This window comes from Dama dama, chromosome 28 (genome assembly GCF_033118175.1).
Source record: "Dama dama isolate Ldn47 chromosome 28, ASM3311817v1, whole genome shotgun sequence".
Lineage (NCBI taxonomy): Eukaryota > Metazoa > Chordata > Mammalia > Artiodactyla > Cervidae > Dama > Dama dama.
The window spans coordinates 15,087,750-15,113,151 of NC_083708.1; the positions used below are offsets into that span (position 1 = coordinate 15,087,750).

Here is a 25,402-nt window from a genome sequence, read left to right on the forward strand (position 1 = left end):
ACTCTAATAAAGCCTATTCTAAACTGTAGAATACATCCAATATTCTTAACCATAAACACACACAACTAAGAAAGAGAAAAAAAAATTTGAACCCCATGAGCCAAAAATAACCTGCTTCCACTAACCTCAGATACTAGCATATCCCAGGATACAGTACAGCACGGAGGAGGGAGAGGGAAAGACTCAAAGACTCTCCATGTGTCAAGCTCTTTTAGAGCTGAAGACCATCCCCTGTTGTAATCTGAAGCTGCTAAAAATAAAATGTCACTAAAATAATACCACAATGGCACTTTATATATAACCTAATGACAAATGAATCATTTTCTGCTCCTTACCTAAGGTTTGTAAGGCTGACATTACTGGTATAATGTATCTTAAAGTGATAAAATAAAAGAAAGCATGGTAAAGACTGCTTTATTGGTGGCAGCTAGTACAAGTCAATAAATATTGATCCCCAAAGAACTCAGGTATGTATCAGATTACTGGTCCACAGAGAGATGAATGGAATTGAACCAACTGATGGCTGGGAGGATAAACTGAAGTCAATCCTGCTTCTTGGGAAATGAAGCCACAGCCAGTTCATACATGGCATATGCCGTCCCTGAAAAATAAAAAGAAACAAAATAAGAACTTAAGAAATTCTGAGGTTTAAATGTATAAACTCAATATTTCAGCTAAAAAGTTGTAAGGTAAAGGCAAACTTGGTATTAAGACTACTTTTATGAGAACATACAAAAATATTTTGATAGATGCTGACAAAATTTAAAATATACCTGTATACACACAAAACACATTTAATATAATTTCAATATTAGTTAACTTGTATAGAAAGTATTAGACACAGCAAAATAATGTATTTGTTAACTTAATGGCATGTAAAAATTTTTTAAATAAAATTAAGAACATATAACCTAAGACTGCCTGAGAAATGCTAAGAACTGACTCAAAAGCCAAAAGAGGTCAAATATCCAAAGCCTTCCCTGAAGTGTACCATCAAAATAAAACCAAGGAAGAGTGACCTATAATTTTTAAATAATCAAATCTATAAGGAAGAATTTCTAATTTAGGACTTTACCTTAATAGAGCCCAAATGTCACCTCTGGTTGTACATACACACCCCTTCACCACATTCAACTCAAGCCAAAGAAGGCACCTTGGCACAAGTAAGGGGACTTTGTGATTAGGGTTCAATTCGCTACTCCACAAAGAAGTGATATTATCTTGGGTAATGAACATAACCCATTCATGGACCACAGCCTGGTCTCAGCGAAGGGGCTTGCATAATTCAATGAATCTATGAGCCAAGCCACACAGGGCCACCCAAGATGGATGGGTCATAATGAAGAGTTCTAACAAAACGTAGTCCACTAGAGGAGGAAATGGCAAACTAGTTCAGTATTCTTGCCTCCTCCATGAGGGGAGCCTGGTATGCAGCAGTCCATGGGGTTGCAAGGAGTCAGACATGCCTTAGCGACTAAACAACAATAAAATTAACATAACTTCATCTTTAAAAGGAGGATACATTATAGACTTAATACAAGGGTTACAGAAATCCATATATGTGGCATTCTTATCAACAGAACGAGCACACAGTAATCACTAGTATCATTTTCCCTTCTCCCCTAGGGAGGAATCATTCAAATTACTAACTCTGCTCCTAGAATACCAATTTGTGATACTCCATTGCTAATACTCAATAATGGACCCACCCAGGTCACAAAAAAAATATCAAAGCGCTTTACATGTAGTAAAACAAAGTACTGTGTTGCACATGGTTTTATTTCCATCATAAATACGTATGTACATGGTTTACATGTAAAGTGTGTTTCTGTTACACATCACAGTCAAAATGCACAAGAACCCCTATTACAGGAGAAGGGCTTTGACTCCTCCAAAGGCCTGCAGAGCCACCAGAAGCACGTTCCAAAAGCCACCTCTATCACAAGATAATCATCAAACTTCACTGGCTTATTTTTTTTAAAGACACCAAACTGTTCTTATACAATGTGTATCAAGCATCTTCTTGAGTCACTGTATGAGAAGCAATTACGACCTCCGGTTTTGGGGACAGGCTGTCCGTGTTAAAACACTGGCACAGTGAGAGCAATGACGCTGTCAGCTATCCCTACTGTGACTCTGCTATAGAACAAGCATCCCACCAACTTACCACCAACTGTGAGAATCATGGTGGCTCTGTACAGGAGGGCATCAGCTACGCCACCCTTTAGATGCACTGGCATTCCATTATCCTCCTAGGATAAATAATAATAATTAATGCATGTGCCATTTGTTTCCAACTAAATGAAAAAGATTCATCCATTCATATGAAAGTAAGTGGCTTTTTAGACACCTGGAATTGAAATATTTTAAATATCAAAATTGAAAAGGACTGTAATTTTCCTGATTCTTTCTCTACTGCAACTACTTTTAAAATAAAAACTCCTAAAAATCAACATTCTTTATCTTTTAAAGTTAATTTCAGATCTAAAAAAGATGCTCTTTTCAAGGAAAATATAAACAGTAAAGCTGTGAAAATATATTGAGTTGATCAATTTTAAAAATGCAATAATCATCAAACTTTAGATTTGGTTATACAGATCTTCCTTCCCTTAAAAAATGGGGAGAGTGTTTTGCTTTATAACCCTAAATTACATCTTTAGTCCCCCCATCCAGCACCAGGCACATAGTAAATATTCTATACATCTATTAAATATATTTTATTTTTTGTAGCATACAAGATAGAACTTTTTTAACCATTTAAAATTTTCTTTATGAAAAACCAGAGATCACAATAAAACAAAAAATCACTAATAATCTAACTACTTATAAAAGGTAAACTGCTATGTCCCATTAAGTCTTTCCTCATGAGAAATCTACTATTAACAGCAAAATACATATCCTCAATTTTTTAAAGCTTATATTGTCACAGCTTCTAAATTATGCACATACTTCTTTAAAACATGAAATGAGATTGTGCTATATAATGATCACACAATTTTTCACTCAATACTTATCTTAAAAACCACTGTTAGTCCATTTAAACCTACTTTGTTCCTTCTAATAGCTACATAGCATTCCACTGTGTGAAAAAATGTCATAATCAGCCAATCCTTTATTAGTGTGTGTTTAGGTTGGGATTTTTTAATATTAAAATCCCATAATGAATAATCTATTTCCTATTTTTATATATTTATGCTACTATTCTGTAGGAAAGGTCTTTTTTTTAATGTGTGATTTTTAACTTTTGGTCACGCCTCACAGCATGTGGGATCTTAAGTTTCCCAACCAGGGATCCAAGCGATGCCTTCTGCATTGGAAGCGCAGTATTAACTCTGGACTGCCAGAAAATTCCCTATGTAGGAAATATTTTTAAAATGGGAGTCCTGGATCATAGCATATGTAATTTGTTTCTAATGATACTTTCAAACACCCTGTAAAATTTCTGTACCAATACTACAAGCTGGCATGTATCAATGAACTGTAGAGGAATATACATATCTCCCATACCTGGCTATCATAACCTATTTTAAATCTTCTAAAATTTTGACAATCAATCAGGGGGAAAAAGTAGCAACTTGTCATTTTAAGTTGCATTTCTTTCTAATTTATAGCTCTCTGTAAAATAAGGATATTGACTTTTCATTAATTTTAAAACTTTCCTCTCAATTTGTCACTAAGCTCTTGTAACCACAAAACATTTGAAACTTTCATGTCACCAAACCGTGCAATTTTTCTCCTTTACAGCTTCTAGCTTTGTAAAGACTTTCTTAGGATGGCTTCTAAGATTAAACCTGAATTGTGGTAATCATTCATGGATATATTAAATGTAACAATGTACACCTTAAGTAAAAATCAGGTACAACCTAAACACATACAATTTTTACTTGTCAAACATACCTCAGTAAAACTGGAAAAAATTCTCCTATATTAACTTTTAGGTTTTTTTTGAGGGAGAAGTATTTACATCTAAAATGAATCTTTTATAAAATACAGAAGGGATGTAACTTTACTTTCTTCATAAGAGTCAGCCAATTTTTCCAATATCAATTTACTGTATTCTTTCCCCACTAATATAAAATACACCTTTAACATGTATCAAGTTTCTAGGCATGTATTTGTTCTGTTTCTGAGCTCTATTTGTCCACTGCTGTGCAACTACCCCAAAGAGTACCAACCCAAGGTGACACCTCCAAAACGTGTCCTGACATTTACCCTTCGCCCCTCATTTCTTCTGCTGTCTCAAAGGCCTCCTGGTTACAGCAAATGCCCAGTTAGCTATCAATAGGCAGTTTCTTATTATTCGTTTGCTAATACAGCAAGATCGCTAACAAGCAGATTTACCTCCTATCTCCAACTTTCAGTAATCTAATTTTATAAGTAACACCTATAAAATACTTCAATACCTGAAACAGCTTTTGTTTCTCTGGAACCTTATTTTCAAACTGCCTGCGTGAAGCAGTACTTATGGTCCTCTTAGCAATCTGACGGAGAGCCTGAAATTTAAAAATCCACATGTTAGACCTAGGGCTTAAAAAACCCTTAACCATTTCTAATCTTTAGTACTACGGAAAAGTGAAACTGACAGTTAAAACATATCTGGTTCGTCAATAAAAAAAGCTATAGACAAGCACTGAGGTTTTCCTCTTTGTTTCCTGTCCACTGAATTTTACATTGCATTCTGAATTACCAAATATATTCAATAAGTAATTCACGTAGATTTTGAGTGAAAAAAATCATGACCTTTACCTGAACTGAACCAGTAACAATACATGAGGAAAACATACTGATACATAGATATTATAAAAATAAACAATGGTTACAAAATAACACTAGAATCAAAGTTTTTTATTTACTAATGTAACAGATTACTAAAAACCTATTAGTTGGTATCAAATAAACTGACATGATTGCTGTTTAATTAAAATGCTTCCCTCATTACATTTTTCCTCAAAAATCAATAGGGTACAAATCTTTTACAAGAGAGACTTGCATTACATATTCAGTTGAATTAAAACAAATATGCACTCCATTTTCTAAATTAAATAATATATTGTGAAGATCAAGTCTTATTGGATAATTACCAAAGAAAACGATCACGGTTACATTTTCCTTTTCTTTCTCAAAATTTGGGGAAACTATTTCACATGCTCAAAGTCGGTGGAGGGGTGAAGGACACTGCAGAAAACCGCCTGGTGATAGCAACACGACCCATCGGCCATGAATGCTCCTAAACTCCCACCAAAAATTGAACAGACTGTTTTCAAACGGCCTTCTGACACCCATAAAGCCTACAGCCACTGACACTCAAACCTTTCAGTATCACAGGATATAGCTTTCCGAGGCTTCCGGGTATCAGAAACGTCCCACCTGGACCCTCAAGACCAGGGGTGGCGACTAAGGGCCCCAGGCGTGGAACGCACAACCTCCCGTCCCCTCCCAGGCTCCTCCTCTCCCTACAGCGATCCAGCACAGCTTGGGGCGAGCGCGGTGCACGGAGGGGAGGGAAGGTCAAGCGAAAAGGACACCGACCAAGGTGACTTCCGAAGCCGCCCTCTCCCTTTCTGCCCAGCAGTTTTCCGTCGTGACTCTCCAACCTCCGCTCCCAACCCTCCCCGCCTACATCACCAAGGTTAGCCGAGAAGCTCCTCACCAGAAGATTGCGCAGCATCTTGGCTCCGTTACTGCCCACCAACCGCGGCAACTGACCACCAGCAACGAGAACGCCACAGGCCGGAACCGGAACTACCTTCTGGCCTTGCGCAAGCGCCCGGAACCCAAATACTTCCGGGCGGAGGCGGGGCCGGCGCTCCTAACCATAGAGAGCGAAAGAGAGGGCGGCGGCCGTCTCTGCGCCTCGGCCTCTTCCCTGAGCGGCGGGATGGCCCGGGAGCTGAGGCTGGGGAGACACAGACGACCTTTGAGACCGGAGAAGCAAGCAGTGAGGAGTTACGTCCTCCTTTTAACTAGCTTAGATAAAATTAATGTGAGGCCAGGCTGCGAAAGAAAATTAGTGTGTGTATTTTGAACAAGAAGGCGTAGAATTCTGAGCAACCTGGTTTGGCTGGATAAAATACGAAACAAAAAGGGTTAACTCCTCTTACACGGATACAGTCAGTTTTGTTTTGTTTTCCGCTGTCGTGAGAACGTTACTGTTCCTTAAGCTGAGAATGTGCTGTGCAGAGCTGCGTCGGGATACCAGTTTTTCTCTTCCTCTACCTTTGGATGCTGCGGAACTCCCCATTCATGAAACTCTCCCACAGGGTCGCGAAATTGTGGAAGCTGTTCGCTTGTTTCTCTGAGTCTGGGAGAACGCTGAAAAGAGGGGGAAATTTTAATTGGGGGACCAGAAACGAGAGGGCAAATCTAGACTCTTGGGGCTTGCTGCCTCAGGCTGGCAGGGCACCTTCCGTGATTGGACTTGCTAGGCACAGCAATGATCGTACAGGTAGCTTCGTGCTTAAATAGCCCCACATGACAAGTGCCCACCCCCCACGCGGGCTATAAACAAACAAACAGCTACCCCATACTACAATAAATATCTGTCCACCTTTTCACAAACATAATTATTCCACTGTCATTTCAAAAAGAAAGCTGATGATATATGGTTTCAGCTAGGTGAAATGTGTAGATAAAATAACTGAAATTCCTTCTAGTCTTTAGGGTTAGACCCAAGTTACTTGTTCCCAGTTATTTTCCTCACCAGTTTTAATACCCAATTATGTATTAATTTGTATATTTATAAACTGAATAACCAGTTCATCTCTTGCCTAGATTGGGACGGAAAGGACCTGGTTTATTCTCTACTGTGAATTATGCACTGTAATAAAATACTTGAGCATAATTACCAGGGGCCAACAGCTGAGGCATAGCAATCTTTTAATGGATTGTCTATAATTTGTAACTGTTAAAGTTGTATATGCTTGTTATGTTTTCTCCATTTAGCCAACTGGATAGTAATTAAGAACAGAGATTATGTGAATTTCTTACCAGACCCCTGAGACTGCTTAAAGGAGGTAGCCTACTAGCCAGCAGATGAATTAATGATATATCTAGGAGATTTACAATTTTGTCCAAAAAGAACCAAAGAGGCACATAAAATAGATTCTAAAGTAGATGTAGATCCTTATATTCATGTCATTACAATTTTCCCCTTATTAATGTATCATTCCATGAGCATATAAACACATTCCCAAATTAAACAAATCTGGTATGAGTTCAGTTACCATAACATTTCTCTTCTCCACCATAAAACACAGATTTCCTTATACTTTCTTCCCTTCCACTCCTATTGTTTTAAACTGTCAGTATCAATTTTCCTCTTTTCCATCTATTGGCTACATTTAGCACAGTAGATCATTCCCTCACAGTATCTCTTCAGTTTTTAATTTGGAAGTAAATCATATAGCAATACAGTATTAACATGTATGGTTCGAAATGTGATCCCAATGAGACTTTCACACACTCCTCCATCACTGGTTCTATTTCAGAAGCTGCCAAGTTTCCTTTCTTTGATCCTCATCCTCTCAATTTCTGAATTTCAGATTACAACTTCTACATTCATTCCCTCTTGTGATTTCATCCAATACCATCAAACATCATTTGTGTGCAGCCAGCTTTCCAATCTTTCCCCTTGCACTCCAGACATCCCTACTTAGATGTCTAATGGGCATCTCAAACTTAAAACTGAATTCTTTCTACTCCTTATTTCTAAGCTTTCTCTATAATTTTACATCAAGCCCCAGACTTGGGCTTTTTTCTATCATATCCTGTAACTAATCCATAAGAATATCCCATTGGCTGCACTTTCAAAATACATGAATCTGACCACTTCTTGTATCTCCACAGCTACCACCACTCCAGGCCAAGCCAGCATCTATTGCTTGCCTTACTGCAAAAAAAACCCTTTTAAAATGGTTTCCCTGCTTCTACTCTTCCACTCAATCTGTCTTCCAAACAGCAATGATCCTTTTAAGGACTTAGATAATGACCCTGCTTAAAACTTTTTCTTCACTGCTGTATCCCCAGCACCTAGAACTGGCATGTTAGAAAACACTCAGTAAATACTGGTTAAGTGAATAGTAGACTGTACACAACAGCAAACTCATTTTACTGAGTATAAAAATTCACAAAATCTTTCTTAATACTTGTACTCCTTTCAATCATTTTTCAGTCCCAGGGTCCCTCACTCATCATCCCCTTGGCTCTGTAAACTGACTTTCCAGACAGAAAAACACAGCTGAAATTTGCCTGGGTGCCTATCAAACTTTAATTTTCCCAGGCACACTTGAAATTTGTTACCTGATTTGTAAGTTCATTCTCTGAAGCAGAATATTTATTTTCAAAATAGGTTCTTTTCCAAAACATCAGTTTGGGGTTCTTTTGTAATATCAGAAAATTATTAGAAATGGCTCTTTCATTGAAAATCTTTCCTTCTGAGAACTCTAGAACTTCATAAGAGAACTGGCAGTATGCTATTTAGATATGTGGAAAATCTGAGGTGGGTAATGGTAAATTTAACTTTTGCTGTAAGATACTTTTCTGGATGTAGATGTGAAAGTACTAAGTGAAAAAATTTCACAGTTACTGAGGAAAAGTTACCAAATCACAGTTAACTCAATCTTCCTTTTTCTTTAAAACAAAACAAAAAAAAAAGACAACACTTACTTTCATCCTGCCTAGAGCTCCTCTAAAAAGCAGAGGAAAGCCAGAATAGAGCTTTGTGTGATTGGGATGTATTTTAACTCTGGAATCACCCTTAAGCCACTTAAAGCTTTACAAAAAGAATGCAGCAGAATGGCTTCATGTGAAGTTTAATGTATTAAAAACTACTAGCTTGATAAAAGATAGATATAACTTCATATTTTCTTTGGTTATTACATAAGAATCAGGAAACATTTGGCTGTCTCAACTACTGTATTATTTTGTTATTAAATAATTTCTCTAACTGCAACCTGCAGTCTTTTCATCATCAAAGTTAGGGACTGGGCTAATGACCTTTATCCTTGGATCTAAAATCCTATGTATGAAAAATACTTTCATAAAACCACAATATAAGTTCACTCCTATTGAACAATTTGTTTGCTACCCCCAATAAATTATTATTATTATGAAGGTTAACACTTTGTGATGTGCTCATGGGATAACTTTAAACCCCCGACCTTTAATAATTACAAAGATAATACACACATAAGAGTAAATTATGATGCAGACAGAATGACTTTCTGGTAACTGATATAGGGTTGCTACAGGAAACTCAAGGAAAGTTGTGTTCATTAGGAACGTTTTTAAAAGGCTGAATTTGAGCAAGGTCTGGTAGAATTAAATGGGGTAAATATTAAAAGTCATTCCACACTCAAGGCAAGAACATGATTAATAACAGGTATAATAATCATCAAGCATAATCTACTACAGGAACTGTAAAACAGAGGCCTGGATGGGAGTGAAAAGAGAAAAAAAAATATTACAAGTTAAGAACCTGGAAGTTAGAACCTGGATCTGTCATTTAATAGTAATCTCTCTCTTTAGTTGCTAAGTCTTGTCCAACTCTTGCAACCGCATGGACTGTAGCCTGCCAGGCTCCTCTGTCCATGGGATTCTCCAGGCAAGAATACTAGAGTGGGTTGCCATTTCCTTCTTCAGGGGAGCTTCCCGACCCAGGAATCGAACCTGGATCTCCTGCATTGCAGGCAGATTCTTCACCAACTGAGCTATGAGGGAAGCTCTAAACAGTAATATGAAGGAAGGCAAATTTCACTATTTATACCTGTTTATCTGTAAAATGGAGATACTAGTACCCATCATCAAGTGGCTGTGAAGATTAAATGATACAATTCAGTAAATGTGAGCTATTATCACGAGAGGAAATGCTGGAAAGGAGATATGGGTCAACAGAGAAAGTATCCAGGTAGAAGGCATAGCAGATGCAAGGCAGAGGAAAACTGGTGAACAGATCTCTTGGGGAATGGCATGCAAGTAGTTTGGTTTGGTAGGACAAATGGAAATGTGAGGCAACAGTGGAAGACAGGAGATTTTTAATGATGAGTTTCAGATTTTATTCTGAAGGTGTTTGGGCCACTTAAATTAAGGTTTAAATGGCAAATGCTTTAGAATCAGAACTCTTATTTCAAGATCATTCTGGCAGTAGTGCGAAGGCTGGATTGGATATGAGCTGCTAGGACAAAGAGTCTATTAGCAGGCACTTGAAGGGAATTGCTACCCACTCCAGTATTCTTGCCTGGAGAATCCCCATGGACAGAAGAGCCTGGCAGGCTACAGTCCAAGAGGTCACAGAGTCAGACAGACTAAGCGACTAACACATTACAGTAATCCAAGAAATCCAAACAAAACCTGATGGCAGCAGCAAGAGAGATGTAGCTAAAGGAATGTAGGTTAGAAGATGGGTTAGAGAGTCAACAATGAGGAAGCACCTTCAAAAATTAACAGAATGTAGTGATTTATCGGATTGGGAAGTTGGGGAAGTGAGCAGATTTCTGGCTTAACTCATAAGATGGTTGCTCATACCATTCACCACATCAAGTAATGTAAGAGAAAGACCAGGCTAGGATGGGATGGGCTCAGCTGATTTGAAAAAAAGTTGTTCACTCAGTGCCATTTTTCTATACTTTGTGCTAAATGCTTATCATCTATCACTTGCCTTATTCTTCAAATCAAAATCTGCCAGGTGGGTATTAAAACCCCATTTTACTGGCAAGGAAATGATAAGTAAATGATTTAGAAGATTAAATTATCTGAAGATACAGTTTATATATTTACGAGCCAGGTCAGCCTGATTCTAAAAACTGTATAATTCTACAGAATCTTTCAGACGCAGATTGACAGTGAAGAAACCACAGTGCAATAGTGGGGCGAAAGGCTAGCTGAAGAGGTATTGAACTGTAACTTCCCTTTTACAAGCTTCGTTGTGAAAAAGTGAAGACAACAGACCCCAGGGATTATTTTAGACTACTGATTCAACTATTATTTCACATGTAATTGTAAAGCTATTTTTTTCTACGTTTCTTGTGCTTGAAACAAAGGACAAGAAATGCAGAAAGTGGCATATCAGTCTTCACAGTAAAAGTGGTGTACGGTAAGTTCAATCCTCTTCCACATCACCCTTTCATAGAAAAGCCTCTGACATACAGATAAGCTCACATTAATTTAAAAACACAATAAAATCACCAAAATGTACTTCAAGGTGGTTCCAGTTTAAGATAGTGGATTGGCCCCAAAAGTTTGCCACTCCAGTAAAATGAAAGAAAAGGAATTGAAAGAGATACTTTTAGTTTTATCACCTTGGATGAATCTCAAAGGCATTATGCTGAATAAAATAAGCTGGCTTCAAAAGGTTACATATGAATACATTTATGACATCCCAGGAGACAAAACTATGGGGGTGGGAAAAAGATCAGTGGTTGCCTGGGTTTAAGGGTGGAGGAAAGGGTGACTAAAAAGCTATACAGTAGAAAGGAGACTGGGGATTGTGGTACTGCTCCATATTCTAAGATGGCTACACAAATCTATACATGTGTTAAAATTCTCAAAACTGTACAAGAACAAAAAGTAATGACTGTTGTATGACAGTCTAAAGGACATTTTAAAAAATACAGGAGACATTAAAAAATGTCTCCTAAAAAAGGTGACAGAAACAGAAAATTAATTTTAACAGATTTCTGGAAAACAGAAAGGAGATGGGATATGGCTGGGCAGGACAGAGGGAGCCACTACCTGAAGGGACTGCAACGGGACGGATTCCACTGAGAAGCATGTTGATGGGTTCCAAAACCCCTGAGAAGCTCAGACTTGAAAGGAGAAGTTACAGCAGAGTGGAGTCAAGGGACCAGCCTGAAAATGAGTAGCTGAAAACTGTACACAACAGAATGGTCCAATCCCTGAGATCTCCGCCCCTCTGCCTCTCGGCCAAAGACCACCTCCCACCTCTGTCAGGTCTCCCACAGGCAGAAGACAAGAGAGTTTTTATCTGGAAAAAGTAATGGGAGACAGCGAGATGGACAGCATATACAAAAGGACAGGCATAGTAGAAATACGTGAAGTGGAAACAAACAGAGGGCGGACAAGGCAGAAACAGAGAGCTCAAAGCGGTAAGAGACAGATATTCTTTCAACCCTTCCTTTTGCAGAAGACCAGAGAATTCATGCCGAGAAAAACTGAACAATCCCACAGAAAAGGCCTCCGGCCGAAGGACTAACAGTCATTCCCTAATGCAGTGCTTCTCAAAATTCAATCTACTTACAGTTGCTGACCTGCCAACCATTTATTACTCGTCTAAGCATTTTATCATGAGCAGGAACAAATGACGCAGAGTGCCAGTTTTGAGTAACACTGTGCTAGGGAGACCGTCATTTGTCAAGCACTAGCCCACAAAGAGCGAGCTTTCAGTAAGTTTTCAGGGTCCACTCACACACAATAGAGTGCTCAGACTAGCCAGAAATATGAGGAAATTCACCTACATGAGTAAATTAGGCCACAGCAGATCCAACACAGGAGGGTGCAATGAGAGCATGGGGTGGCAGCTGTGTAGTTGGCCAAAAAACCACCAGTACAGACGGGGGAGAAGGACAAATGCAGGACAGACCTTCCTAGCAAAAACAGGGAATCGGCTTATCTGATATTTGGAGACAAAACCCATCAAAAGACTAGCAATGAGAACATGATGGACCTGCCAAAGAAGCTGGAAAAATTTTAAGACAGGCTTCCAGAAAGTTACATAAATGTTAAAATGTAGGATGATTCTTAATTCCAGGAAAAATAAAGTGTACATCTTGGTGCTCTCCTTTGCTCTACTGTATACAGTTATTTTTAAAGTCATAGTTAAATAATAGTTAATGTGTTTATTAAATATTATAACTATATAATAGGAGAAGGGGAGGTATGTGTGTTAGCTAAATTGTCAGGTAATAGCATCAAGAAGAAAATAAGGTCTCAAGTTATTAAATCAAGCAATAGTAGAACAGGCATGTTATTTAGATACACCAGATAAATACCAGAAGTAACAACTTTTGAAGTCAAAGTGATCACCCCTAGAAGGCAAAGCTGGGGCAGGTTAAGATGCTGTTTTTCATCTTAATGCCTTCAGATGTTTTTTTAACTGTGTACGTTACTTTGATAAATTTTAGATATATAAAAGAAAATAAGGTCACCATGGTCTGACTCGATTTTAGACATATTTATTCTGAAATTTCAAATAACATTAGGGGAAATATGATTTTTATGTTTATTAAAGGGCATGGGCAAGAAACTGGCTCTGATACAACTTTGCCAGATTATCCAAATACTATATTTATGCATCAAATTCTCCTTGAAACAGCACTTCCTTACTCCCTCCATCCTCCCCTCAAAATAACTATGTTCACAAAGAACAGAATCCTGCAGCTTAACCAGCAAAGGATGACAGAGTAATACGAAGGCAGTGTTTCCATGAAGACAGGAGGTGAGAGGCTTAACAGCAACCATTAAGCCTACCTCTTGGCTGCTCCTCTTTCCCAGTCTGGCTTTTCATTTCTTATGCCCCCTCCCTACCTTCTTCATTATTTTCATCACCCTTGTCTCCCTACCAGTTTTTCATTTTCTATTTACCAAAAATCTCCCTTGCTCTAATACCAAATCCAGCCTGTCTGCCTATAACCACTTCCTAGGAAGAACAGATGCTGTTCAGTAATACAGATAACATCCTGCAATTAATGCTGTCAGAGTGACCAATACACACACAAATGGCAATCAAATCTAGGCATGGAAATGTTACAACTTGGACGCATTGAGCTTGAGCTAAAATTCAGAGCTAAACATTAACAACAATACTGGGGCACTGTTACTTTAGCAAGACACTTAAACATAGCAAAATTAATTTTTTTCATTTTTATTAATACAGAATATACTAACAGTAAGTTATCTTTCAATATAATCAAGGTTACAAATAAACTGTTACTAACCCATAAACAATTAACAGTCACTTGACTCTTCTCTTGGTTGAATAATTCTCTATTAGGTAGTACAGTTATTTTTACCAATTTATTTTTAAACTGTTTTATGATTCCAAAGAAATTTCTTAGTCTTTACTTATTAAATAATTCCATCAATTGGGAACTTCATATATCACAATTATTTCCAGCAAGTTAATGCATTCTTCAATGCCTTCTACTCAACCTAGTTGTCTTAAAATGCATTCTGATTCTTTGAAAGCTGAGTATGACATCAGTGTTTCCAAAAGGTGAGCCTAAAGCCCATAAGAAAGAAATGTTTTCCTTCCTTTCCCCAGTCACAGAGGCCATATGAGTGTTCCACATTCTTCATATTTAGCAACAGGAATCCCGTACAACTCAAATGGCAGCAGACAAGGGAAAACTTAGGCCATCAATGTACTTGTAAAACAGATAAAACTCCAAATATATTTTAAGATTCCATCTTCACCACAGATGACAAAGGGTTGGAGAGGCTCTTTGACTTTTCTGTAGCAGCAATCCTGGTCCTCCAGTTAGAAAAAGAGACACAGGATGGCAGTCCTTCTTAAACAGCACAAACTCAATCCGCAAATACTGGGAGAAGCCCTCTCCTCTATTGATATATCCCCAAAAATATATTGCCATGTGCAAGAGGGTCAATTATCAGAATAAATAACCATATTCTGAAGGACTGACAAAAACAAAGAATAGTTTTACACAAAGAATACCCTATGCACTCAGAAATTTCAGGATAACCATACATTAAGTACCTCATGCAAGTAATATTCTGTTAAGTATGAACTACAAGTTCTTTTAACAATGAATTTCATATTGTACAAAACTTAAGTGTGGCACATTTCTACTATTACCATTACATTATTTTTTTTTTAAAATGTAGTCAAAATTGATACATTACACAGACCTTTTGACTGAAAATATAACCAAAGGAAACCATTACAAACTCTTAATTCAAACAGGCGTTTTTCTATACAAACATATGAGTTATTTTAGTTTAAAAAAAATAGCCATTTCAATGCAATTAAGCCACCTCTGATTAAGACATACATTTCATGCATGTGAAAAAATAAGTTTACATTCAAGAATCAGTTCCATAGCAAACAAATTACAGCATTTATTCAAGAAGGAATATTAAAAATAATTCCAGGTAATAGAAAATAAAATAACTTCAAGCATATATATTATAATTTATCATGTACATACTCCGAAATCTCCAGAATTTAATTAGGAAATTTAAAGAATTTCTTTTGAAAGTATATCTTAGAAAAACCAACCGAAACAATTGGTGCCATAACTAAAGAGAATGTCCAAACACATCCACATTTGACCTACATGTAAAAACTGGATGAAATATAGAGGAAATAAAGGTTACTGTTCTCCAAAATCTCTGCAATATAATATTAGTACTTAGATCAAAACACTTACCTGCAAATTAAAAACAGCTTGAGGTATTTCCAATGCTGAAGCAAATTTCTGAATGTTAAATACCACAAGAATGAAAACAGTCTCCTCTGAACACTTATACCTGGTTTACAGTTGAGACAGAAGACAAGGTCTGCCAAGAAGTTTTCCCATCTCACCTATATCCTTGGATCCCTGATGAAGTGTAAGCTTCAAGGGAAATGGTCACATGTAAAAACAGCAAGTAAGATGAGTTTCCTGACTGCAACATCTTAGCCAAAATGGAAAGTGGAATTTTAAATTCTCCTGAGACCCACCTGACCTCTTCAGACACGAGCATTAATTCCTATGCTAGACAGGTTAAGCATGTCCTTTGAAATCAAATCTAAGCTTGACAACTGTACTGGATAAGCTGAATATAGGAATCACCTCAACAAAGATGGTACTTTAAGCCTTTACACAAGACACATGAAAATGATGAAGTGTTTTATTTAGATTTGGTCTTTCTTCATCTTTTTGTAACTCTGGATCCTGAAAAGTTAGCAAGTCGTTATACTCATACATCTTGTAATCCCTTTCTTCACACAACAGGCACACATATACAGTATCACATGTCAATATATTATCATCAACACAGCATAAACATATAAGCAGCAGACGCATTTCACATGAAAGAGGCTCTATGCATCACACAGCCTGTCCCAACAACAACAAAAAACATCAGAATGCCATTTCAGCAGTTACAGTGTTGATATGATCAGTATAGCTAATCTGTTTTATACCCGTCATATGTTTTCATAAGTCATCCATAAGGAAGAAGCAGACGACAAAGACTGCTTTTGAAAAAATGTTATGTGCCAACTTCAGAAATGACATACTAACCAGAACATAGTATCTGAAAGCTAGGGTGAATAGGACTGGCCTCGATGCACATGCAGTGAATTTGTTCTCAGAATATAAAATTAAATGGTAATGTCAGCAGTATTACTACTGTTTCTATATTTATGATTAATTACTAGCAGTACAACTCCCAGAAGAAAGGAGATGGATCCAATAGCGATGTAAGCAATCCCCAAAAATGGATTTTTTCCTCCCATCCATGAAATGGTACTCAAGATCATCCGCTTCCGTCCATCAAATGAATGTACAGGGTAATCTGAAGAGTGTATAGGAAGACATCCATGTCTTGTTACTTGATTTTTAAAATACAACTTAAAAAGTTGGCATTTAATTCCTTGTAATTCATTGGTATAATTCTATGATAGACACTTACTCATATGTTCTAAATCACAAAATAATTATATAATTATTATCCTAAAGGATTGATTTCACAAACTGTTAGTAGTAGAAGCCAATATAGTTTACAAGTAAAAGCAAGTAAATTTAAGAAACGTAATTTCTCGTTTCTCAGATATTTCTGTTCTCATTACACAGGAAGGGGTAAAAGGTCTATAATGTGAAAAAAAAAATATTTCAGATAAACAGCAATGAAACCCATAGAGGAAAATGAGGTGGACAGACCAGGAGAAATGGGAAGAATGAAGGGACTGGGGCACTTTTTGAGCACTGAGCTCAAAAAGCATGTGTAGCAAGAGTGTCGTTATGAGGACTTAGCACAAGACAAAAAGCAGGACACTGAAGTTTTACATGGCGGACTTGGATCAATGAGCAAACCCACAGTGTGACAGAGTCAGGGGCTAAAACAGTGGGAATGAAGGAAGAAACAGAACATCGACACACTGGATGAGCTACATCCATGGACCAATCCCAGGATCCTGGCAAGAGTTAGGGCAGAGAAGAAGACAGAACTAAGTCCCTAAGCAAAAGGTTCACAACTTCTTCAGACACATCTTTTGAATCAAGTGTGAGAGTTCCCATCTGTTTCTCCAGCTTCTGTAGCTCCCCAGCCTGAAAGACAGGCCCTGTGACTCCAATGGGAGGCTCAGTTCTACTAGTTCTTCAATCAATCCCAGCCCAAGCCAGGAATGATTATAAGAGTTCTAACCAACCCAATACTCTATGGGATGTGGTATCAAATCATCCATGCTAGTCTCTCAATATCCCAACCCTAAAAACGGGGCTTCTGCCTTGATTCCAATCTCTAGTTCCCACCTTAGACTCAGTTTTGATAATTAACCCTTGATGTTTGCAGGTCTCATTTCTGTCTTACTGATTTTCAAAACAGTCTCCGTTTCTCCTAACAGTTTTCTTGGTGCGAATTATCTGTCAGCCAAGAAATCTTGAGTGCTCCAAAGCCTTCCCTTTCTTCTGCTGTAGGCTGTAGGCAGACCTCTACTTTGGCTATAGCCTCAAGACTGTTCTCTCTACCAGCACCTAAATTGAGTCTGTTTGTCTAAAACTGCTGCTATGTAGGCAGAGTTTCAAAAACTTGGTCACTTTCAGTCTGTTACTATCAGGTCACGCTCAGGTGTGTACTGAGGTGCAAAATCAAAAGACTAAGGATCCAAATAGATCTTTACTTTGAAATGAGGTCTATTAATTCAACCATTTATTAATCTAAACTGAAACTATATATTTATAGCTAACGTAGATTATGAAAAATCAAAAATGTAAGATCAGCAAACATTTAAATGCTAATATCTGAGCTATTTTTATCCATGATATATACAAGCAATGGGCTAGAGATTAAAAGATGGAAGGACTTTGTTTAGAATAAAAGTTAGTGCCCAATATTTCTAGCTTAGGAAAGACTCTGCACCCAGGATGATATGGACAGTTCTGACTACTTGAGTGAACCAGCCAGGGAAGCAGCCTACAGTGGCGGTTGATGATAAAGTCAACAGCCTTCGGAGTCAATAGCCTGATTCTGAACCCTGATTTTTCTACTACTTGTGTAATCTCAGATAAGTTACTTAAATGCTCTATGTTCCTGTATTCTTGTCTACAAAATGGAGATGATACCTGTCTCACAATGCTTGAAATAAATAATATATGCACAGTATTTAATATAACTCTGACATACAGTTAGGATGAAATAAATGATATTTAACAGCACTTAAAAGTCTGCCTAAATTATTAAGGTAGAACAATACAGCTAATGATAAATATGCTTTGGTACTATAAACAGAATAGTTACAAATAATTATGTTGATATGAAGTAACAAACTCATTAATTTCTAATATCTAAAAAAATATTGAAAAAATGTTTAAAAAAAAAAATACTGAACCAGCCCAGTACCAGCACCACTTATTTGCTAAGCACTAGGTACACTTACTAGCCTTTGCACTAAACTCAATTACAATCTCTCTTGTAAAAATATCTAACTTATTAATAAATCTAACACTACAGTTTAAATAATTTACCAAGTAATATGGGAACCCCTGATCACTTCACTTTTTCATCAAATAATATGCGTGAATTCTAGTCCAAAGTATACAGAAATTCAAGACGTTTCTGGAAGAAACAAGTTAAAAGAGACTTTCTCATACATATACACATACTCTTATAAAAATGCAGTGAGCAAAACTAAAGTACAAAGTAGCATGCCACATAACTGAGACAAGGTTGGACTATACTCCTTTCAAATTCTTTGAATCTGTGCACACGGCCAAAAAAGGATACTGTATGTGATATTCAAATAGTATCGTCCAGCTGGTAATGTTGGATGTAAATCATTTTTCCGCTCTATAAGACGATACAACTTACGAAAAGTAGGTAATGCTGCAGTACGCATCCAAACAATAAAATCCTCATTTATGAATCCATTATTATCTTCGTCAGAATCCAACATGTAAACCGGTTTAACCCAGTTTACTGGCTTTGTTGTACCTTAAAAAGGAGATGGGAGTGGAATGGGGAGACAAAGAATTCAATTTTATTAAGAGTTTCACTGAAAAGTCACACTCTAATAAAACAAAGATACACAATATGAATATTTTCCCTATGTGCAAAAATAGAAATACAGTCATATTCTAAGTCTTAAAATCTAAAGAGAAATCAATTCCTCACAGAAAACCTTAACAAATAATTACAAAGATTTGATTGATAACTCAATTAAGAGATTACTAAAAGTAGGCTACTGAGTATGTACCAAAAGGCAGATGACTTAATGCAAAGATATAATGGTAAGAAACATTACATTATGAAATAAAGGAGGCAAAGAAACAAACAAAAATTTGGACTTATAAAATTTAAATAAATACTTGTTTAAAATAAACTTTGTCACAACTTTAAAAGATTATAGCTAAAACATGTAGAAAAGTACCAGAGAAATTCAAGATGAACAGTATGTGTTTCCTGTAGAATTTTAACACATTAGAACATGCTACATATTTTACCTAACTTGACATGAAGAAAAGTTGTTTAAAAAACCATAAACTTTTTAAAGATACTAAAGACTGAAAATTTACAGATTATGTTTTAAGGGATAGCAGTAATACTCTACCTTTGAATCGTTCTGCTAATGGGTCTGTTCCCGGGGGATTTCTGAATTTTACATTTTTATCTGTCCACCAAGCAATACCTTTCTTTTTCAAAGGAACAGGCATAAGATCAGATGCATTGCCAACCTGAAACAATTCTAGTGTATCTGGTCACAAGAAAAGAGAGATATTACTAAACATCTACTGAAAATCCATAGTAACAGCTTTACTCCATAAGAAAGAGGATCTGGTATTTGCTTCCCAAAGCAGTTTTAACAAAGCAGGCACATGATGTGCATCTGCTCATGGTTATTTACATGTGAATTAACTATGGTAACTTCATGATCCTAGATGAACTTGCCTTCCCTCAATACAGTTCCAGGTCATTTTCCTACACGGCTAGCTGATATGTGATAAGGTCAAATGTTTTAATCTTAACACAAATAAAATAAGTTACAAGGTAAATTTGCCTCTCCTTCTATTCTTTAAAAAAAAAAATACATTGCTAAATAGCTTCTGGCTTACCAAATTCTCTATCTGCACTGTTCAACATAGTAATCACTGGCTATATTGCTACAGAGCCCTTGAAATTATGGCTCATCCAAATGAATATGTTTTGTAAGGATATAATATACATCAAAGGTTTTATATAAAAAATTAGTACGTAAAATATCTCACTAATAACTTTATATACTGAACATCACTTACATGCTGAAATGATAATATTTGGGGCATACTGAGTTTAATAAAATATTATTAAAGTTAATGTAACTTGGTTTTTATTGTTTTTAATGTGACTATCAGAAAACTTAAAATTATATACATGTCTCACATTTATGGTTCATATTATATTCGTATCAGACAGTGCTGTAGCCCCTTTTTAATGGTATAAATATTCAAAGTTGGTTTATCATATACGAAACCAGAAGTTAGCAGAATGTCTCTGCTTCTTTCTTCTCAGAGACAGAAATTCATTCTTAAAATACAAGAATTCACAAAAGAAAGTCATAAAGCATTTCAATATTCCACTGCATAACTAATACTATATATTAAAGCTGTTGAATTTTACAATTTCATGTTCCTGTTCAATTGCTGAGTCCATTCTTGTTTCTGTAAGCTTATACAAATATTCCTAACTATAGTATAATATATATAATCTTTGTTTATCTCTATATCATACCATTAAACATGCTGTTGGCTATAGCCCCACAAGGAGCAATTGGTTTGTCTTCATTTCTTCGATAAGGCTCACACTCCTTACTGGGATTCTGATATTCAAAAGGAAAGAAGAGAGAAATTATTACCCAGGCCTCTGAGAGATCTATTAGTTAGCCCTAATTACTGATTAAAAATGCAATGCCTACATATTTCTTATTTGCAATGCATACAGAGTGTCTATACTATAGACAAACTATAAACAAACCACACTTAACTATGCAAAAAATATATTCCTTAACATTATTGCTTTATAACCTTTCTTTGCATGTATTTTGTCACACAGATACATGTCAAAATGAAATTTTAAAACATCTTCATACCAACACAGAAATCATAACTACAGTTTTCGACCCAAGAAAAATTGAGAAGCCATCTATTGTCAATCCAGCTATAACATAATGAAGGGAGTCTTAAACTGGAAGTAAGACTGGAGCTTCTAGTTCCAACTAATGTACTGCGTAACTTCAGGCAAGCCCCTTGACTTATCTGGGCCTGACTTACAAAACGAACATGTTCAACTAGATAATTTCAAGTTCTATAATTTGGAGTTAAATCCTCAAATTAAATCCTGTGGAAGGAAGGAAGAGAAAGCAGGGAAGAGGGCTGGCTGATTGGAGAGAAGGAAGGAAAAGAATTCCCAGAATATACCAGTCCTCTCTAAATTGTGCATCCAGGTTAAAGAAAACAAACATGTTGGCAAGGCAAACAGCAATTCACCTGTCCTCCAGATTCAGTTTTGATTCAGTCCCTACTGAAGATCTCAAGGAAACATGTAAATTGTAGAGTTAATCTAGAGATTCTACCAAGTCTAACATGAGGTATATGAGTTATTCTGCAACTCCAAGGCCACAATAGGCCATGTCTCAAAACATATAAACAAACCAAGATAGTCCCAATTTGAAATTAACTAGAACCTAGTGTCCTAGGGCTATTCCATTATCACCAATTTTGTCATGTATCTACATTCTCATTGGAAAAAGAACTACAGGAGTGAAAAAGACAGGAGAAGGTTAAAGAAATGTGGCAGGAATTTCATAAAGTCTCTTTAATATTTGACTTCTCAGCTTTTCGGTCCCTGTGCCATCTACATTCATAAAGTTATTATTCTAAGGCCATGAAGATAGACAACATATAATTAGCCTATTATTTGATTGTTTTGATGAAAACTGTGATTTCAAGAAAAAAAGGTAAAATAAACTCTCAGTGTAACATATATATATATTGTAACCACGAAACTCTTGGGGGGCGAGGGAGGGAGTGGAATAGCAACTTCATTTGGAAAACCAGCAGAGAGAGGAGATGGTGGACTTGAGTCCTGAAGAACTGTCTTCTAGCTACTAAATTACTGAAGAAGTTTTAAAGGAAAATATTCACTACCTAGTCATCAGGTACTGAACTAAGCAATGTTACATACTTTGTGGTAACTGGCTTAGAAAAACCATTTGATGAGTACCAAACATGTACCACATACCATGAAAGGTGCTAGAAAGGGCAAAATGAAAGAAAGAAAAAAAAAGTCTCTGCTTCTCAGCAGCTCACAATGTAACAAGGGAAACAAACCCAAACACAACCAACTATAATATGAAATGAGAGCCATGATAAAAGTGTCTATATTTACTTCATATATATTTATTAAATGCCTCTCATGTGCTGGGCACTGTAGAGGTACTTGGTACATGTTGATTAAAGAAAGTCGTGCTCCCTGCTCTCATGGGCCTGCAGTATGGTTGGGAAGACAGAAGATAAGTAAATAAATGATACGGGGAAGTCTTTCTCATGAAAGTTAAGACCTGAAGAAAGTAGGAGACAGCCACGTGAAGAGCACGTAGGAGAGCCTGAAGCAGAGGGAACAGTACACGCCATTTAGAAAGAACCTGGTATTTCTGAGAAAGTAAAGGGGGAATGTAGTTAAGAGCGTGGGCAATAGGAGAGTCGTGCATAGCTCAGATCATCCTGAGTAAACAAACCACTGAAAGATTTTAGGCAGAGAAATGGTATTTATGTTTTTTTAAAGATCACTCTAGCAGTTACGTAGAAAAGAGCCTGGAAAGGAAGAGAGAGAGTGGATGATATGGGGAGACTGTATTAAGTAAAGTATGAAATGAAGCATGAACACAGCATGAGTGAAGTACACACGGAGAGAAGTTATTCTGCATCCAGAGACACTAAACAGCAGGCCTGAGATGAGAGGGAGGACCTCCAGAGAAAGAGTAAAAACCACAATCTGGACAAATGAAACGTAAATGCCCAAATGGGCAGATTACGTGTGTCACCAGGTATAGTTAGGTAACGGTACATATGGCCCAGGGTAGCCAGGCCAAAGGTACATTAAGAATAGAATATAAAACCAAAGAGGCTGGAGGGGCAGGCTGACATCACATTGTGAAGGGCCTTACGTACAATGTTTAGTAACTTGGACTTCAATCTGTTTATTCTGAACATCTTTAAAATTTTTGAAAGCCATCTGGTCTTAAGTCATGTATTTTGGTCTAGTCCAGGGATCAATAAATGACAGCCTGCAAACCAAATTCAGCCCAGGACCTGTTTTTGAAAAAGTTTTATTGGAACACAGCTACACCCATTCACTTAAGTACTGTCTATGGCTGCCTTCATGCTAAAATGGCAGAGCTGAGTAGCTGCAACAGACTACATGACCTGCAAAGCTGAAAATGTTTACTACTGGCCCTTTACAGAAAAAAATCCTTAGTTGAAAAACTTTGCTTGAAGCTTGGAAGAAAACAATCTCAGCTTCTTTTGCCCTCCATGAAGAGTGTATCTACATAAAAGAACTGTAAATCAACCACCACTTCTAGGTCTTCCAACACACACCCAATCTATGATCCCAATCAACAAATTCTGAGTACCTGGTGTGTCTCACAGAACATCACCTTCTCTGGACTTGTGGATCTCACAACATAAACCCCCACATGGACTGCAAACTATTGCAGACCTAACTGGAAACTTTAAATAGACTTATTATTTCTTAAGATCCCAAACATCAGGAGATAGCAATAAAACCGGGAAGGATAACCAAGGGCAATTATACATTTATCAGGACCATTCTGGTACCAATGATTCTAAATTGCATTCTAAGAGAGTCACTGTTTTTTTTAAGTGATCCTTAAATTACTGTGGGACTCCCAAGGCTTGCTGCACTGGCACCAATAATATAAAATACTTGGGCACCAACCACTACAATGGATGCTGAACAACAGTCAGGAACCTAAGATCACCTAGTCCATAGGTTGCCAAACCCAGCTGAGCATCAGAAGGAGAGCTTGTTAAAAACAGATATTTTAGAGCTCCAACCATATAGCCGTAGACATGAAAGACTTAGGAGTAATTCTGGACTCTCTTATTTTCAAAAAGCTCCTCAGACAGTTTTTCAGTAACCCACTCTTTGAATTTTAGTACTTAGGTGTCCCACAGGGTAAAAAAGAGCATACATGTTTGATTTTAAAACATAATCTCAGAAATTAAAAGTAGTTTATTTACATATTCCTACCCAGTATAATAATAATGAATAAACCCAAACAGAACAAATTACATTCCCAGAATGCTACATTCATCAAACCCCATTACAAACTGACTGTCGCTTTTGTTGTCTAGTCACTAATTCATGTCCAACTCTTTACAACCCCATGGATTGTAGCCCACCAGTTTTAAGTCCAAAATGCAGTTCTTGGGTGCAATCTCAAAAACGACAGACTGATCTCTGTTCGTTTCCAAGACAAACCATTCAATATCACAGTAATCCAAGTCTATGCCCCAAACAGTAATGCTGAAGAAGCTGAACAGTTCTAGGAAGACCTACAAGACCTTCTAGAACTAACATCCAAAAAAGATGTCCTTTTCATTACAGGGGACTGGAATGCAAAAGTAGGAAGTCAAGGCAAATTTGGCCTTGGAGATACGAAGCAGGGCAAAGGCTAACAGAGTTCTGTTATGAGAACGCACAGGTCATAGCAAACACCCTTTTCCAACAACACAAGAGGAGACTGTAAACATGGACATCATCAGATGGTCAGTACTGATATCAGATTGATTATATTCTTCGCAGCCAAAGAGGCAATACAGTCAGCAAAAACAAGACCGGGAGCTGACTGTCGCTCAGATCATGAATTCCTTACTGCAAAATTTAGGCTTAAGTTGAAGAAAGAATGGAAAACCACTAGACCATTCAGGTATGACCTAAATCAAATCCCTTACGACTATACAGTGGAAGTGATAAACAGATTCAAGGGATTAGATCTGATAGACAAAGTGCCTGAAGAACTATGGAAGGAGGTTCGTGACATTGTACAGGAGGCAGTGATCAAGACCATCCCCAAGACAAAGAAATGCAAAAAGGCAAAATAGTTGTCTGAGGAGGTCTTACAAATAGCTGAGAAAAGAAGAGAAGCTAAAGGCAAAGGAGAAAAGGA

At 37.0% G+C, this 25,402-nt stretch overlaps 2 protein-coding genes across 2 annotated transcripts in view; both read right to left on the reverse strand.

The window, feature by feature from the left end:
* Positions 1-398: 398 nt before the first annotated feature.
* Positions 399-5,798, reverse strand: LOC133048310 (cytochrome c oxidase subunit 7A2, mitochondrial). Its single transcript, XM_061132023.1, has 4 exons — positions 5,651-5,798; positions 4,404-4,493; positions 2,168-2,252; positions 399-601 (listed from the first exon to the last, which is right to left on the reverse strand). Exons 1-4 carry the CDS (start codon positions 5,666-5,668, stop codon positions 543-545), a joined length of 252 nt encoding a protein of 83 aa, XP_060988006.1. The 5' UTR covers positions 5,669-5,798; the 3' UTR covers positions 399-542.
* Positions 5,799-13,860: 8,062 nt separating this feature from the next.
* Positions 13,861-25,402, reverse strand: part of TMEM30A (transmembrane protein 30A) — a 38,053-nt gene continuing 26,511 nt past the window's right edge. Inside the window, 4 exon segments of the mRNA XM_061131913.1 lie at positions 13,861-16,533; positions 18,961-19,167; positions 19,784-19,927; positions 20,941-21,028. Coding sequence (XP_060987896.1) covers positions 16,340-16,533; positions 18,961-19,167; positions 19,784-19,927; positions 20,941-21,028 — 633 coding nt within the window. The 3' untranslated portion in view covers positions 13,861-16,339.